Source organism: Dipodomys merriami, unplaced genomic scaffold (genome assembly GCF_024711535.1).
Source record: "Dipodomys merriami isolate MVZ:Mamm:240054 unplaced genomic scaffold, mDipMer1.0.p SCAF_137, whole genome shotgun sequence".
Classification (NCBI taxonomy): domain Eukaryota; kingdom Metazoa; phylum Chordata; class Mammalia; order Rodentia; family Heteromyidae; genus Dipodomys; species Dipodomys merriami.
Window position 1 is genome coordinate 2,468,037 of NW_027202682.1, and position 15,932 is coordinate 2,483,968.

Consider the following 15,932-nt stretch of genomic DNA (forward strand, 5'->3'; position numbering starts at 1 on the left):
CAGTGGTTTGTGTTGACTGTCATTTAAGGTTTTAGATGCCACAAAGCGGTTAGGCTGTGAAGAGATGGAAGGGTACGAACCTCTCAAAGCGCATCCATTCTTTGAGTCCATCCTGTGGGCGAATCTGCACCAGCAGACACCTCCGAAGCTCACGGCTTACTTGCCAGCCATGTCAGAGGACGACGAGGACTGCTATGGCAATGTAAGCTGGTACCTGTGGAGGTGGCTTGGGCAACGTTTTGCTTGCCACGCTATGTGTACAGGAGCTTCATGCCTGTGTGCCACAGGGCCCCAGTGGATATGACTAGTGACTGAAATATGTGAGCCAATATTGTGGATCCATTGGTGATTTACTTTGCTGCCTTGCAGCAGTACCCACAAACCTTGGGAAGATTCCTCCCTTTCTATTCCCTCCAGTGAGAAAGGGCCTGGTGGGGTGGGGGTCTGGGTAAGGGACAAGTGTTTTGTCCTTGTTCGCTGGGTCGTGCTCTTGTCCCTCGGCTCTTGGTGCGGGGACTCCCTGGTGACTCATCATTGGTGGCTTTTAGCACAGTGCCTTTATAATTGCTTCTGAGGCATTCTGGAATGCTCCTTTCCAAGCAAAACCAGGAGTACTGCTGCTCTGACCTTCCAAGAGATGTGGTTTTAGACGGTAGGCCCTGATCCCAGCAACTTAATATTCAGCAGGAGAGGGCCCAGTGCCTAGTCTTAGTCCTGAGTGGTGCAGACCCTGGCATCCGTGAGCACCTGCCATCACTGTCCTGAAGGCCTTTGTGTTTCAAGGTTGACCCTAGTCACAGGGCCTGAAGCATACTTTATTCTTTGTGTTTGTTTGTTTGTTTGTCCGTCCATGGGGGGGGCCTGAACTCTGGGCCTGGGCACTATGCCTCAGCTCTTCAGCTCAAGGCTAGCGCTCTACAACTTGAGCCACAGCGCCACTTCCGGCACTTTCTGCTTATGTGGTGCTGAGGAATTGGATCCAAGGCCTCGTGCACTCAAGGCAAACACTCTACCACTGAGCCACCTTCCCAGCCCGCATACTTTATTCTTAAAACCTTTCTCCTAGAAGCTGAGAAACATGCACAAAAGGGACAGAAAAGTCATGGAGCCTGCCATTACCTCCAGTCTTCCTCACCCAAGCTCTTCTTACCATCTTCCACTGTGGCCCCCATATTTAAATGTGATTCTGAAACTTTATTATCTTTGATAGTCCATTTTTCTGATTTGATCTGTCTTTGTGAGTTACTATTATTATAACTAATTATCATGCATCGAAGTCCATTTGAAGAATTCTAGCTTTGGCTAGTTTTCCAAAGCTAATTAGAAATCACTATTTTCACTTTTTTTTTTTTAAATAAAAAAGAATATTTCCATAGCTAGAGTACTTTTTTTTTTTTTTTGGTCGGTCGTGGGGCTTGAACTCTGGGCCTGGGCGCTGTCCCTGTGCTCTTCAGCTCAAGGCGAGCGCTCTTCCGCTTGAGCTGCAGCGCCACTTCCTAGAATATTTTATTTTACCTTTCCCAGTTATTCTCCCTTTCCCCCCAACTCCCAACCTCCTCCTCCTCCTCTTTTCCCCAGTCCTGAACTTGAACTCAGGTTCTGGGCGTTCTCCCTCAGTTTTGTTTTGTTTTTTTCAGCTCAAAAACAGTGATCTACCACTTGGCCACAGCTCTGCTTCCCGCTTTTCTTCGGTGATTAGAGATAAGAGTCTCATGGATTTCCTGGCCAGACTGGCTTTGAACAAAGATCCTCAGATCTCAACCTCCTGAGTAGCTAGGATTACAGGCATGAGCCACTGGCAACCTGTGTTTCTTTTTCTTCTTCTTCTTCTTCTTCTTCTTCTTCTTCTTCTTCTTCTTCTTCTTCTTCTTCTTCTTCTTCTTCCTCTTCCTCTTCCTCTTCCTCTTCCTCTTCCTCTTCCTCTTCCTCTTCCATAAATGGAAGCCTACAATAGGTAATTTTTTTTTTTTTTTGGTCAGTTGTGGGGCTTGAACTCTGGGCCTGGGTGCTGCCCCTCAGCTCTTCAGCTCAAGGCCAGTGCTCTACCGCTTGAGCCACAGTGCCACTTCCGGTTTTCTAGTGGTTTTTTTTTGGAGATAAGAATCTCATGGACTTTCCTGCCTGGGCTGGCTTTGAACCATGATCTTCAGATCTCAGTATCTGGGATTACATGCGTGAGTTGCTGGTGCTCGGCTTTAATAGGTAATTTTTATACCTGGCCTGTCACCTAATATTTTTTGTGAAAGTCATCTACAGTGTTACGTCTTTTCATTTGTTTACATTAACACACAGCATTCCTTTGTATGAATTATGCCACAATTTATCCACTCTGTTGTGGTTGGAATTTCATATTGCTTTTCATTTTGGCAATTTATCTTTTTTTAAATTTAAAATCAGTGATAAAGTAGAGAGAAATTTAAAAAGAGAGAAAGATTACTTGCTCCCCATTCAGGAAATGAGGGTAAAGACTCATTGTTCTGGCAACTTAAAAAGATAATTTTTATGCCTATTCTTGAACTTGTTTCTGGATCATTTATTCATTTCTGGAGTGGAAATCCTTAATTATAAGTTATGCACATTTTCATTTAGTAAGGCTGCTAGACAAGATTTGTAGATCTATCAACAATGCTTTCACTTCTTAAAGATCAGAGGTTCACTTTATCTCTTACTACTATACAGCATACTCCCCGTTTGTCCTAAAATGCCCTTGTGCCCGGACTTGAATAGAGCTGAGCTCAAGAGTATATATCTGCTTCCGCTCTCACAGCTGTGTCCACTGCTGAGAACTCTGCCCAAGAGCCGGCAGTCCCTCAGCCACTCCTGCATGCTGCCTACGTACTGCCAGTTGGTGACACCTCTTCACACAGCAGGAGCGGTGGGGCTTCACGCCTTTCTGATGGCCGTCATTCCTGGAGAAGTCCTGCCCAGGGGCGGCCTTTTGCCTGTTCCCATCACTTCTCCTCACTCCCAGGGGCAGCCGAGCTGATCCTGCATAGACTATACCCAGAATCCTCTCTTCACCCTGCGTGTGCAAGTGCATGAATGTGTGAGTGTGTATATCTCTGCAGGCCTCATTTGTGCTAGGGAAGGCACTGGCTTCTAGATGACAAGCTTTGGCCGCCACCTGTAATATCTGGCTTGTGAGCAGCATTAGCAACTTGGTTTGATTAGGTGGCCACTTCTGAACTCTTCATTCCAGAGTTGAGGGCCTTGGGAAGTTCTGGGCAGAGAGGAGAGATTCTCCGAAGAGATTTGGCCTTGAGAGAGCAAACTCTGGGGAAACCTGCTCCAGAGGCAAGTCACCCCCTCTCTGTGAGTGGGGTGCCTGTACTCTGGGTCTGACCTCCCCCAGTAGAGAGGGCCTTGCCTGAGGCAGATGATGATAGCTATTGTCCATTCTGAAGTCAGGGCATAAGGAAGCAAGAGCCTAGTGCCTGACTCCCTGCTGCATGCTGGCCTCTGTGGCATCGTAGTGGGCCAGGCCACGGCTGGGTTTTTTGTAGAAGGTCTGCACTGGGTCAGCAGAATTGGATATTTCCTGCCGCTTGGTGCCCCATGGCTGCCCTTCCCCACTAGTTCTGCCTGGCCTACCCCTGAGCTTGGCTGCTGGAGGGGTGGGAGGAGTGGGAGGGGTGGCAGGGAGATTGGCTAGAAGAACCTCAGGAACATCTTTGGAACAGTTCGTGGGGCCCAGGGCAGGAAATAGCCCAGTGTGCGTAGTCCTGGCCGTCAGTGAGCAGCTCTATGATACGCGAGTTCAGTTTTGGCTAAGGGAGTTACTCAGTTCCTTGTGCAAAGTAAGACCACAATAGCCACCACCTTTATGGCTTAAAAGGTTCTTGCGCCCCTGGGTGGGGTCCTGTGGTCACCTCTGTGAGCCTCGTGCCCAGGCATCCTCATATTGAGAGCCCTCGGGGAGGAAGTCTGCCGTGAGGTTGTGTGCTCTGAGCCAGGGTCCATGAGGTCTGATGAGAACCAATAGTCATTGGTCTCTGGCAGAGCTCAAGATGTAAGGCCAAAGCTGGGCACCGGGGGCTCACGCCTGTAATCCTAGCCACTCAGGAGGCTGAGATCTGAGGATGATGGTTCGAAGCCAGCCTGAGCAGGAAAGTCCATGAGATTCTCGTCTCCAATAAACTACTCAGAAAAAGCCCGAAGTGGCTCTGTGGCTCAAGTGGTAGAACATTAGCCTTAAGCACAGAGAGGCTCCTAGACAGATCCCAGGCCCTGAGTTCAAGTCCCAGGACCTGCAAAAAAAAAAAAAAAAAAAAAAAGAAAGCTGTAAGACTGCATTATTTATACTGCCTAGCTCTGTGCCGAAGCTGCTTTGTCCTGTCACTGCCTTGGAAGTGTGTGAGTGCCTGGGTTCTGCTTATGTGGCATGTTTGTGAGTAGTACTGTGGTTTCTGGTTTTGGTTTTGGTTGGTTGTGGGGCTTGAACTCTGGGCCTGGGCGCTGTCCCTCAGCTCTTCAGCTCAAGGTGAACGCTCTACCGCTTGAGCCACAGAGCCACTTTCAGTTTTTGAGTGGTTTATTGGAGATAAGAGTCTCATGGACTTTACTGCCAGGGTTCGCTTTGAACCCCGATTCTCAGATCTCAGCCTCCTGAGTAGCTAGGATTACAGGTGTGAGCCACCTGGCGCCCGGCAGTTCTGTTTTTGTGTGTGTGTGTGTGTGTGTGTGTGTGTGTGTGTTAATACAATTGTAGTTTTCTCAAACTATAAGCAACTTTATGTCAAATCTGATTAATCCCTACTGAGATTAGAAAGGAATATTTTTGGGTTGGAAGCATGGCTCAAGTAGAGAACCAGTTGAACATGCAAGCTAAGCGCTAGTCCTCTGGTTTAAACTTGACCTCTAGGCACTGTCCCTTAGCTTTTCTGTTCAAGGCTAGAACTCTACCACTTGAGCCACAGAGCCACTTCCAGCTTTTTTGGTGGTTAATTGGAGATAAGAGTTTTACAGACTCTCTTGCCCAGGCTGGCTTTGAACTGCCATCTTCCAATTTCAGCCTCCTGAGTAGCTAGGATTATGGGCGTGAGCCATTGGTACCAGGTTTGCATCTCATTTCACTTACCACCCTTGTTAGTGCTGTGTCGGGGGAAGGTTCCAGGTCTTCCCTCCCTGGAAATGGTGGCTGAGTTATAGATCCTCTTTGACTCCTGTTCCTATCAGAAGAGGGATTCAGAGCACAAAGGTGTAGCCTTGCCTTGGCCTTAGCAGCAAGATGGCCAGTGGAGAATCAGAGCTGTTCACATGCCCCTGCGGAGCAGAGAGTGTGTGTAAACTCACCAAGTGTTAGAGAGCTATGGATGGGGCAGTATGTAGGGGGTTTTGACCCTAGCAACAACTTTCTCCTTTCTCCTTCCTTGCAGTACGACAACCTTCTGAGCCAGTTTGGCTGCATGCAAGTGTCCTCTTCCTCCTCCTCCTCCTCCCACTCCCTGTCTGCGGTGGACACAAGCCTGCCCCACAGGTCAGGCAGCAACATAGAGCAGTACATCCACGGTCTGGACACTAACTCTTTTGAACTGGACTTACAGTTTTCTGAAGATGAGAAGAAGTTACTATTGGAGAAGCAGGCCTGTGGAAATCCTTGGTAAGCAACATTCTTTCTAGAAACAAGTGAACGTAGAGTGACACCCCACTACCTTGAGTACTCTGCAGAGAAGTGCCTCCAAGGGGTGTCAGGAGATTATGGGGCTAGGGGTTGAGTGGGTTTGTACCTTTGGGTGCCCCACCTTCAATGGGAAAGACTGAAAATGGCTCCCTTCCTTGGCATCTGGACATTCTAGATTCAGGGTTTGAATGTAGGGTCTTGCTAGGCAGGTCTGTGTGCCTCCACTCTGCTTTGATTTTTATTGGTATTAAGGCAGACATTTTACTAAATGACAGGATATGGCAGAGTAAGGCACTGGCAGACACTAGAGTCCAGTTCCCTTCTCCTAAGTCAGACATTGGATTTATAACATGCACAGGAGTGCCACTTGTTTTATGCTGCTTCCAGGACCTGAACTCAGGTCTTCACACTCTCATTTTTCTTTTATCTGTTGAATTCTATGGTGTTACACATGTCTTTGCGCTTTGTATTTTCCATGTCACTCACAATGTCCTTGACACTACATGTCCTTTTAAGAAATCTCCAGGGGCTGGGAATGTGGCTCAGTGGTAGAGTGCTTGCTTAGCATCCATGAAGCCCTGGGTTCGATTCCTCAGTACCACATACACAGAAAAAGCCTGAAAGTGGTGCTATGGCTCAAGTAGTAGAGTGCTAGCCTTGAGCAAAAGAAGCTCAGGGACAGTGCCCAAGCTCTTGAGTTCAAGCCCCATGACTGGAAAAAAAAAAAAAAGAAAAAAAGAAAGAAAAAGAAGATGACATCTCCAGGTTTTCTGTTTCAAATGTTTGTTGAAATATAGAAAAACTGGACACTAGGGTCTATGTGTTTTTTTTTTTTTTTGGGGGGGGTGTCCGGTCTCTGGCCTGAACTCTGGGCCTGGGCGCTGTCCCTCAGCTCTTCAGCTCAAGGCTAGCACTCTACTACTTGAGCTACAGCGCCATTTCCAGCTTTTTCTGCTTACGTGGTGCTGAGGAATCGAACCTAGGGCCTCAGGCATGCAAGGCAAGCACTCTACCACTGAGCACCTTCCCAGCCCCTATGTGTTAAGTTTTACCTGTTTATTAAATACATCTGAGAGGAGAGATATTGCCCTTGTCGGTCCTTCCTTGCTTCCCTGTTCCTTTTTTTTTTTTTTTGGCTGGTCCTGTGGCTTTAACTCTTGAGTCTGGGTACTGTCCTTAGGCTCCTTTTGCTCAAGACTAGTGCTCAACCGACACTTGAGCTACAGGTTACTTCCATGTTTTCTGTGATTAATTGGAAGTAAAAGTCTCTTGGGTTTTCCGCATGGACTGGCTTCAACCATGATCCTCAGATCTTAGCCTCCTGAGTAGCTAGGATTAGCCTTTGGCACCTAGCTTCCTCCCTTTCTTATTCAAAATCTTGTTCGTTGTGAAAGACCACACAGTGTGGGTTGTGACCTGAGGCCAGGCCATCGGTGGTATGGTTGGTATCCCTAGGAAAGGCGATCTGATCAGGTTAGTAGGTCAGGACATGTAGTCAGTGAAGCTTGGTGGGATTTGGTTCCACTAACTGAGCCCTTCGCACATGTGCTTTGCTCCCTGGGCAGGTGTGAGCTTAGTCCAGTTTCAAATGTAATGCATAGTATTTCTATAGTAGAACCTTAGATCAAGAATTCCAGTAAACTCAGATAGTAGTCAGAGGTAGGAATACAGCTTAGTCCAGTTTCAAATGTAATGCATAGTATTTCTATAGTAGAACCTTAGATCAAGAATTCCAGTAAACTCAGATAGTAGTCAGAGGTAGGAATACAGCCCCATGGTAGAGTGTTTACTTAGCATGTATGAGGCCTTGAGTTCCGTCCCTGGCACCTCAAATAAGGTAAAACATAAGCCAGTAGCTATGAGCTTTAACCCAGTGAAGTAAGCTGTCCCCAGATGAGGAATCTTTTTTTTCTGCCAAGGGTCATTTGTGTGTGATGTTAGGTGAAATTGGTAATGATGTGAAAATAGCTCCCTGATTTATGGAATTCAGCGAGGTATCTGCAGTTTCTTGGCAGGTCTGGGCAGGTATACAGGCCGGTGCCCCCACCCTGCTGTAGACACAAAGGCAGTCCCTCATGTTACATGCTGTTAATGCGCATGTTCTCTTCCAAATCCCTGCCTTTTTTTTTTTTTTTTTTTTCTTTTGGTCCTGGGCCCTGAACTCTGGGCTTGGGCACTGTCCTTCAGCTCAAGATTAGTGCTCTACCACTTGAGCCACAGCGCCATTTCCAGCCTTTTCTGCTTATGTGGTGCTAAGGAATCGAACCCAGGGCCTCAGGCATGCAAGGCAAGCGCTCTATCACTGAGCCACCTTCCCAGCTCTCCTGCCATATTTTATTTTATTTTATTTTTTATTTTCCAGGGCTGAGGACTGAACCCAGGGCCTTGTACTCGCCAGGCGGGTGCCCTTCCGCTGAGCTAAACCCCCAGCCCTTTCTGCTATATTTTAAAAAACAAAAATGTGTTTATTACTGTGGCAGAAAATATCCTTCCTCCCCATCTTTGGGAAGTGAACCCAGGGACCTAGGGCTTGGAGCATGCTACTAAGTACACAGTCTAACACTCAACTACAACCCAGCCAGAAAATAAGGTCTTAAATCAGATCTAAACTTGGATCTTTCAAGGTTTAGGATTGTACTGACTAAATTCTAGCCCCTAAAAGTTCTGGCCTAGAACATACTTAGGGACAATATCTTATTTTTGGTCGGTTATGGGGCCTGACTCTAGGCTTGGGTGCTGTCCCTCAGCTCTTCACCTCAAGGTGAGCGCTCTACCACTTGAGCCAGTTCTGGTGGTTTATTGGAGATAGGAGTCTCACCGTCTTTCCTGCCCAGGCTGGCTTTGAACCGCGATCTTCAGATCTCAGCCTCCTGAGTAGCTAGGATTATAGGTGTGAGCCACCAGTGCCTGGCTAGGGACAATATCTTGTTTTTTTTTTTTTTTTTGGTTCTGGTTGTAGGGCCTGAACTCTGGGCACAGCACAGCTAAAGGCTAGCGCTCTACCACTTGAGCCACAGCACCACTTCCAGCTTTTTTCTTTTTTTGTTTATGTGGTGCTGAGGAATCGAATCTAGGGCCTCATGCATGCAAGGCAAGCGCTCTACCACTGAGCCACCTTCCCAGCCCTAGGGACAATATCTTATCTTAAAGTTGACTCCCAGAAGGATTTACTCTTAGAGAAGAGGCTGTCTCCCCGGAGTTCTGTTTTGTTTTGTTTTTATACTGATCACTTTTGTAATGTGATTATGATATGTGTGTTGTCTTTTGATTTTGTGCCATTGTTTCCCCTCACTAGCTCTGTTACGTAGGTAGTTGGTGCAGAGAGGTGATTATAAGAATGTAGATTCTGGGGCTGGGAAGGTGGCTCAGTGGTAGAGCGCTTGCCTTGCATGCCTGAGGCCCTGGGTTCGATTCCTCAGCATCACATAAGCAAAGAGAAAAAAGCCGGAAGTGGTGCTGTGGCTCAAGTGGTAGAGCGCTAGCCTTGAGCTGAAGAGCTGAGGGACAGCGCCCAGGCCCAGAGTTCAGGCCCCACGACGGGACCCAAAAAAAAAAAAGAATGTAGATTCTGGGGCTGGGAAGGTGGCTCAGTGGTAGAGCGCTTGCCTTGCATATATGAGGCCCTGGGTTCGATTCCTCAGCACCACATAGGCAAAAAGAAAAAAGCCGGAAGTGGCGTTGTGGCTCAAGTGGTAGAGCACTAGTCTTGGGTAAAAGAGCTAAGGTGCTCAGGCCCTGAGTTCAGCCCCATGACCGACCCCTTCCACCTCACTTCCTCCCCCCCCCCCCCCCCAAAAGAAAAAAAGAATGTAGATTTGGGGCTGGATGTGATGGACCTCTGTCCAATGCATTTTGGAGTTACTTCCTGGTCCTAAAGAGAGGCTGGATCTGTGAGAGGTAGGCATGGCTAAAGCAGTGCCTGCCCGTGGAGGTCCTGGGGAGTTTATTCGAAGGGAGGTATGTGGAGAATTGCTATGTCTCATTCTTGTTTTCTTTTTTTATAGGCACCAGTTTGTAGAAAATAATCTAATACTAAAAATGGGTCCGGTAGATAAGCGAAAGGTGAGTCGGGTCCTTGCTGCTCTGCTCAGCCACCTCAGGCTTCTAAGCTTGGATCAGCTCATGACCTGCAGGAGACAGTGTCTTTTGAGTCCCACAGGTGGAGGAGTGGGATCTGGGCAGGTGGAAAACCACTGCCATGTCTGTACTTTGCAGCTCAGTTTCCCATTGCTGCATGACGCAGAGTTCACCAGGCCAAAATTTCTGGTACTACTTATTATGATTGTGCAGCATGGATCGGACCACACTAACATTAGCAGCACGTATCGGACTGTGCTGACATGAGCAGCCCATATTGGACCATACTAACATGACTCCTGGCATCCCTTCAGAGCTGTAAGAATCATCACAAAGGTGGACTGCAGCATGTCCTGTAAGGAAGAGAATGCTGCCTTGAAGGAGTCAAGGGGCCTAGGACAGTAGCTGCCGGCAGCGGCGAGTCTTTGTGAGTCCAGCAGTAGGGCCTATGAGACTAGGGGAGGAGCTGTCTCAGATGAGTAATGAGTGACTGAGGTTCTTCCAGTGTAGATCCTTCCTCTCGGTGCATTAGTAACACAGTGTTTGGTTTTTGCTCAGGGTTTATTTGCACGGAGACGGCAGTTGTTGCTCACAGAAGGACCACATTTATATTATGTTGATCCTGTCAACAAAGTCCTGAAAGGTGAAATTCCATGGTCACAAGAACTCCGACCAGAGGCCAAGAATTTTAAAACTTTCTTTGTCCACACGGTGAGTCTGTCCTGAGGACTCTGGCTGGCAGTGTTCTGGGAAGACCTCTGTGCCTCTGAGGAGAGCCTCCCTTGCTTTGGCCTTGGGCCGTTAGGGCCCTGCATTAAGCCCTCAGGCCTGAGTGGGCCACTCTGAGCTGGCTCTCCATTTAGGGTGGGTCACTCACCTGCATGTTTAGTTTCTGCGCGTGTGGAAGGAAGACCTGGTGAAGGTGCTTACAGGAGGACTTTAGGTGCTGTCTGGGGTGGGTTAGGGGACTCCCTGGAGGACATCAGGTGCTCTGTCTTTGCAGCCTAACAGGACGTACTACTTGATGGATCCAAGTGGGAACGCTCACAAGTGGTGCAGGAAGATCCAGGAGGTTTGGAGGCAGCGATACCAGAGCCACCCAGATGCCTCTGTGCAGTGACATGTCCTGCGGCCGGGCTGCCCTTCGCTGCCAGGACACCTCCCTTGGCGCGGCTCGGCCGCCACCAGGACACTTCCAGACCACCTGCCACCGGCCACCTCAAAGAACGCAGATGGCAGGAACCTTGCAGCTTTTTTATTTAAAAGAAAAGAAGAAAAAAAACCACCCAACCACACAAAGAACAAAACCAATAGCAAACAGGAATTCAGGGTTGCTTTGCTTGCTCTCTGTGCTCTGTGGAGGCTTCCACATGCTGTTGTGCCCGTGGAGACCCAGCTGCTGCCCAGACCAGTGGCCGCCTAGCAACCAGGGGAACTTTGTGCCCGCTACCACTCCTCCCACCTGCCCCAGCTTCTGCTGCGGCTGAGGGGCTGGGTGTGTTTTGGCTCTTTGTGCCCACCCTCATTGTCATAGAGCCCTTCACCAGGGAGCCTCTACACCCCTTTGCTGGGCTGAGCTGCCGCCAGCTGGCTGTGGGCACCAGGGTCTTGGCTCTGGGTGCACACTGCCTTCCTTGAGTCTGTCGTGCCCGACCCTGGACGTGTGGCTGGCCCTCGGTGCCTCTAGCAGGCCTCGTTGCCTGTGATGTTTGTGCTCCCTGCTCTGGAGGCGACATGCAGAGCAGGCAGTTACGGTTGCGGGGAGCCCCGCCAGGTTCCACTTCTGCAGCCCACCTCCTAGCAGTGTCCATCAGTGCAGTGGACACCATGCCAAACATATGTCCAAGAAGAATGCCATCAGCCAAGGAATGGTTAACACCCAGCTGGATCACTGCACCTGGGCCAGGCCAGGAGGCCCCCTGGAGGCACCAGCCAGAACAGCTTAGGCTGTTGGCCTACAGGGGGAAAGTAGGGCCACAGACCCTCCTGAGAGTCTTGGAAAGGTTTCAGTGTGCCGGCTGCTGCCGCACAAGGAGGGTCTGAGAGAACCTTGGGACCAGTGGTCTCAGGCTCTGTCAGTTTCTGGCCCATTCTCATATGCCCCGTTTGTATTATGGGTAAACACTTCTCAGCTAGCTCAGCTTTTGTGTCTCTACATTGAAAATTTAAAAGCCTATTTGGTCCATAAAGAGTGGATTTCTACCAAAAAATGTTATTCACCAATGCCCAGGCCATGAGAACAGCCCACTTAAACCCAACGCCTGGCCTCCCTTGTCTGTCCCCTGCCATTCCAGGGCGCTGCTGTGGATGCCCCGCGGTGGTGCTCTGCTCTGCAGTGGGGGTGGCCTGGCACACACCAGCCTGGCTCCCTTCACTGCTCAGGCAGAGCGCCCCTAAGAGGCTCCTCCGTGCCTCTCTGCCCAAGCTGTCCCTGGTGGGGACGCTCTGGGAAGGAGAGGAACGGACAGTCAGCTTGCAGGTACACCTCGGACGCCCTGTCCCCGGGGCGGGAACACTTCCGTTCCTGTAGACTCACAGAGGCCCCAGTAAATGGCTTCCGCAGAAAAGCCCCTGCCCCTCCCGTCCCCGCTGACCGCCTGTGTGCCGAGTGGCGCCTTTTAAGCCCGGGGCAAAGTGCCGATGCAGGTCCTGCTGTTTGTGCTAGTGTGGAGTGCTGGAGAAGAGCAGAAATGTTCCCTGGGCTTTCCAGGGGGTCAGCAGCCAGGGTCAGGGCCGTGCCTGTCCCTGGGGAGTGTGACACTGCCTGGCTTGCAGCTCTCGGCCTGCGGGCCCCTCTCCCAGCTGCTGAAGAGGCTTGCCTGTGTGGAGCCAGCTTGGAATTTGTTCCTTAGAGTTCCTGTTCCGGCTCCTTTCCCTTGTAACTGGTTAGCCTTTTCGTCCCTCCGGAGAACAGCCTGTACCAGTGCGGCGGGGGCTCCCTGGCTCTTTTGCGTAAGCAAACAAGGCATCATTTTGGCTGCAGAGGAGAAGGTGAGGCTGAAGCTAGGCTTGGTCGCTGTCTCCCGCTGGAGAGTGTCACTACCTCCTCGCCCCACCCAGCCGTCCTGCCGGCAGCCACCGCCGTGGGGCGACCCAGCCCTGCCTGCCGCAGCTCCGTCCTCCCACTCCCTCTTTCCTGGCCTTTGGTTAAAGGCCATACCTCCCTTCCATCAGCGCCCGTAGAGCCACCCACGGCATGCAGGCGGCGCCTTGCCCTGTAGGACAGGTGTGTGGGTGCTAGCCTGCCCAGCAGCACACTTGGGATCTGCCAAGGTGAACGAGGGGAACCTGCTGTCCCGAAGCCCTGGTGGCCCTGTGGCCTACGAAGCAGGGTGGGTGTGAAGGTTGGAACCACACCCTCTTGGTCCCTCCCACCAGTATGGGAGGACCTGAGGCTGTAGTTGTCGTAATTCCTGTCCACTGTACCCTACCGTAGGACACGGAAAACTGGACTTGGACGGGTGGGTCCCACCCCTTTGTCTGTGCCCTCAGCTAGAGAAGTGGCATCCCTGTGTGGAGCTCTGAGCCCCTCCGCTTCAGGGAGCGGCACTGTGGTGTGGCTGCCTTCCACTGCAGGGGGTGGCGCCGTGGCATGGCTGCCGTGCTGAGCCCTAACCTCCTGGAGGTTTGCGGAAAGTTTGCTCTGAGAAACTTGTCAGGCCAGCGCTGGCGGAAATTCACCTCTAGGCCTCTGGTGTCTGTGGTCCATGCCTGAGGATGGCCTTGTGGTACAGAGTCTTAGATGCCAGCAGAGGAGCACCTGGTAAAGATCAACGACGAACTCACCAACCAGGGGCTACTATGAGCATTTTGACCTAGATCCTGCCCCTACCTGCCCCCCAATATTATTTCATTCCTCCTCCCTTCCTTTTTCCTTTTTCTCTTCCCTAGTCCCCCCCCCCATCCGCACTCCCCCCGCCCCTTCCTCCTTTTTGCAGTGTTGGAAATTGAGCCCAGGGACTCAAGATGCAGGAAGCGCTCTACCACTGAGCTACACCTCCCCCCCCTTTTTTTTTTTGCTTTCCTAACTAAACTGGGAACACACAACATGCACATACTTTTACATCCAGCCTTTTCATTTGATATCCAAGCATTTCCCTGTGCCACGGACAGTTGAAGCAAGTATTTAGTGATGGTAGAGTCCAATGGTTGTACATTTTATCAATTTATCTGACCATTTCCTTTTTGTAGATGAGTTCTTGGTTTTCATTATTTAATGCTGTGATGTTTTTGATTTTTTACCTTAGACATTTTCCCCCTCAGATACCTGCAAGTGGTATGTGTGTCAGACGACTTTTTTCATGGCACAGATTCCCTTTGGTCTCATATTCAGATGCTCTGTGTTCCAGTAACAGTCCTGCTAAGCTGTGTGTTCCAAGCAATGTTTGAATATGACTCTCCTTCCCCAACCCCTTTTCAACGGATTTTTTTTTTCTCCCCCTGAGAACCAGCTTCCTTATTTTCATTGCAAGAATCTGGTCATGTTTGCATGTTAGTCTCTTCCATTCCTGCTGCTATGGCTTCCAAGTGCTTGGTGGTGTTTTCACAATCTTGTCATTTGTGACCACAATGGTACTGAATCTGTTTCTGCAGTTAGCAGAGATAAAAGTGTTGTACTGACCTTTGCCACATGCTTAGTGGGTGATTCGTAATTACGTTTATAGACTCAGAAAGTTCATTGGGCTATTTGGGATCAATAGTGGAGTAAAAGCTCTGCTTTGAAAAAGAAACCATGTAAATGATTGGGTTTTATAAAAACTCCTTTGTGTGACCCTCAGGAGGTCTGGCCTTTTTCTTGTACAGTGTGGTGCATGCCCCGGCTGGTATGGAGGGAAGGCCACCTTCTTTCTCCCCTCTGCCCATAGTGCTGTAGATTGACTGGTCTTGAGACTACCCAGATTTGATTCTTGTTTCTTCAGGTTGGGCGGTGGTCCATTGATTTAGGTAGGAAACAGGATTCTTCCAGGCACCAGACTCAGTGCCACTTGACTCTACCAGAGCTTATGGCCTCTTGTCCTCTGATGCCTGGAGACTCCTCCCTGACCAGACCAAAGACCTAGGGTGCTCCCTGCTGAGATCGGAAGCTGCCAGGAGAGCAGCACAGAGGTCCCCTTTCTGGGAGAGGTCGCCATACACTGTTTTGTGTGTTGTTTCTGTGCAGGTGCAATATTAACTGGTGGTGACCTAGGTCCCTGTGGTTCTTTTTAGGCAGAATATGTCTGGAGCCCCTTCACACCTCTGAGGGGCACTAGCTTCTGGCCCAGCCTGCAGGACTCTAAATCAGGCTCTAGGGAGGAAACTGTGTTTAGCAACAAGCAGTTTTATCTGTCACTGAGATGATGATGGTGGGCAAATGAATTAGCTGGTGTACCTGGAATTTCCCTGTAACTCATTTCTTTAGTATGAAGAAACCAAACATCTGTAAAAAGTAAGACTTTTTACAAAGGGCAAGCTTTTTTTTTTTTTTTTAAACCAGTGCAGCCCTCCCTAGTCTAGCTGTCTGACATAATGACTACAAGTAGTTTATTGTGTCAGTGACAAACTCTTGTCACGACAGTAGTTTGATTGGATGTGGACAAATTAAACTTAACAGTATTTTGAGCTGCTGCAGCTTGTCCGTAACTGAAATAGGACGAATCAATAGTATGTTGCTGTCGTTCAGGTTGGTGGCAGTCAGTTAGAACGTGTGTAATATTTTCTACCTGGTCTGTAGCTGTAACTGTGATGTACAGGCAAAGCAAAAATTTTTAAAAAAAACTTATGAAAACAAATAATGCAATGATACTAGGATATACACTTTTGTATTTTTATTCTTATATAAGGTTATTTGCTGGCTAAGGTTGGCCTCTAGTTCAGTCTGTGTTATTTAAATTCTAATATATGAATTATTTGGATTGAATTCATGTTCGGGGCCACCGTTGTTGTATGTATTGATGTACAGCCTTGAATGTGAATAATTATTGTAAACTATATTTTACAACTTTTTTTCTGGCTTTATTATATAAATTTTCTATTTGGTCATAGTTTAATCATATCATAATTTAATGAATCTTTTTTTTCCCTTTTTTCAAGTATCTGTGCTTTCGATGTAGTTACTGAATGATGAATTTCCCTCGTATGCTCAGTAGTCTTGTAATAAAAGCATGTAGTGTGTACTGCTTCGCGGCCTGGCTCCTCCTTGGGCGGGGCCGGGGGCGGGGCCGGCGAGCGCCGGCCGGAAGGGGGCGCTGCCGGC

At 49.2% G+C, this 15,932-nt stretch overlaps 1 protein-coding gene across 4 annotated transcripts in view; it reads left to right on the forward strand.

Moving 5' to 3' along the window:
* Positions 1-15,852, forward strand: part of LOC138825461 (3-phosphoinositide-dependent protein kinase 1) — a 65,506-nt gene extending 49,654 nt beyond the window's left edge. For 3 of the 4 annotated variants that reach the window (XM_070020058.1, XM_070020057.1, XM_070020059.1), the window contains exons 10-14: positions 29-202; positions 5,376-5,599; positions 9,625-9,682; positions 10,256-10,408; positions 10,701-15,852. In XM_070020058.1, coding sequence (XP_069876159.1) covers positions 29-202; positions 5,376-5,599; positions 9,625-9,682; positions 10,256-10,408; positions 10,701-10,817 — 726 coding nt within the window. In that variant the 3' untranslated portion in view covers positions 10,818-15,852. The remainder of the gene's footprint in view (positions 1-28; positions 203-5,375; positions 5,600-9,624; positions 9,683-10,255; positions 10,409-10,700) is intronic. The other variant, XM_070020060.1, reaches the window with a different exon arrangement.
* Positions 15,853-15,932: the final 80 nt, after the last annotated feature.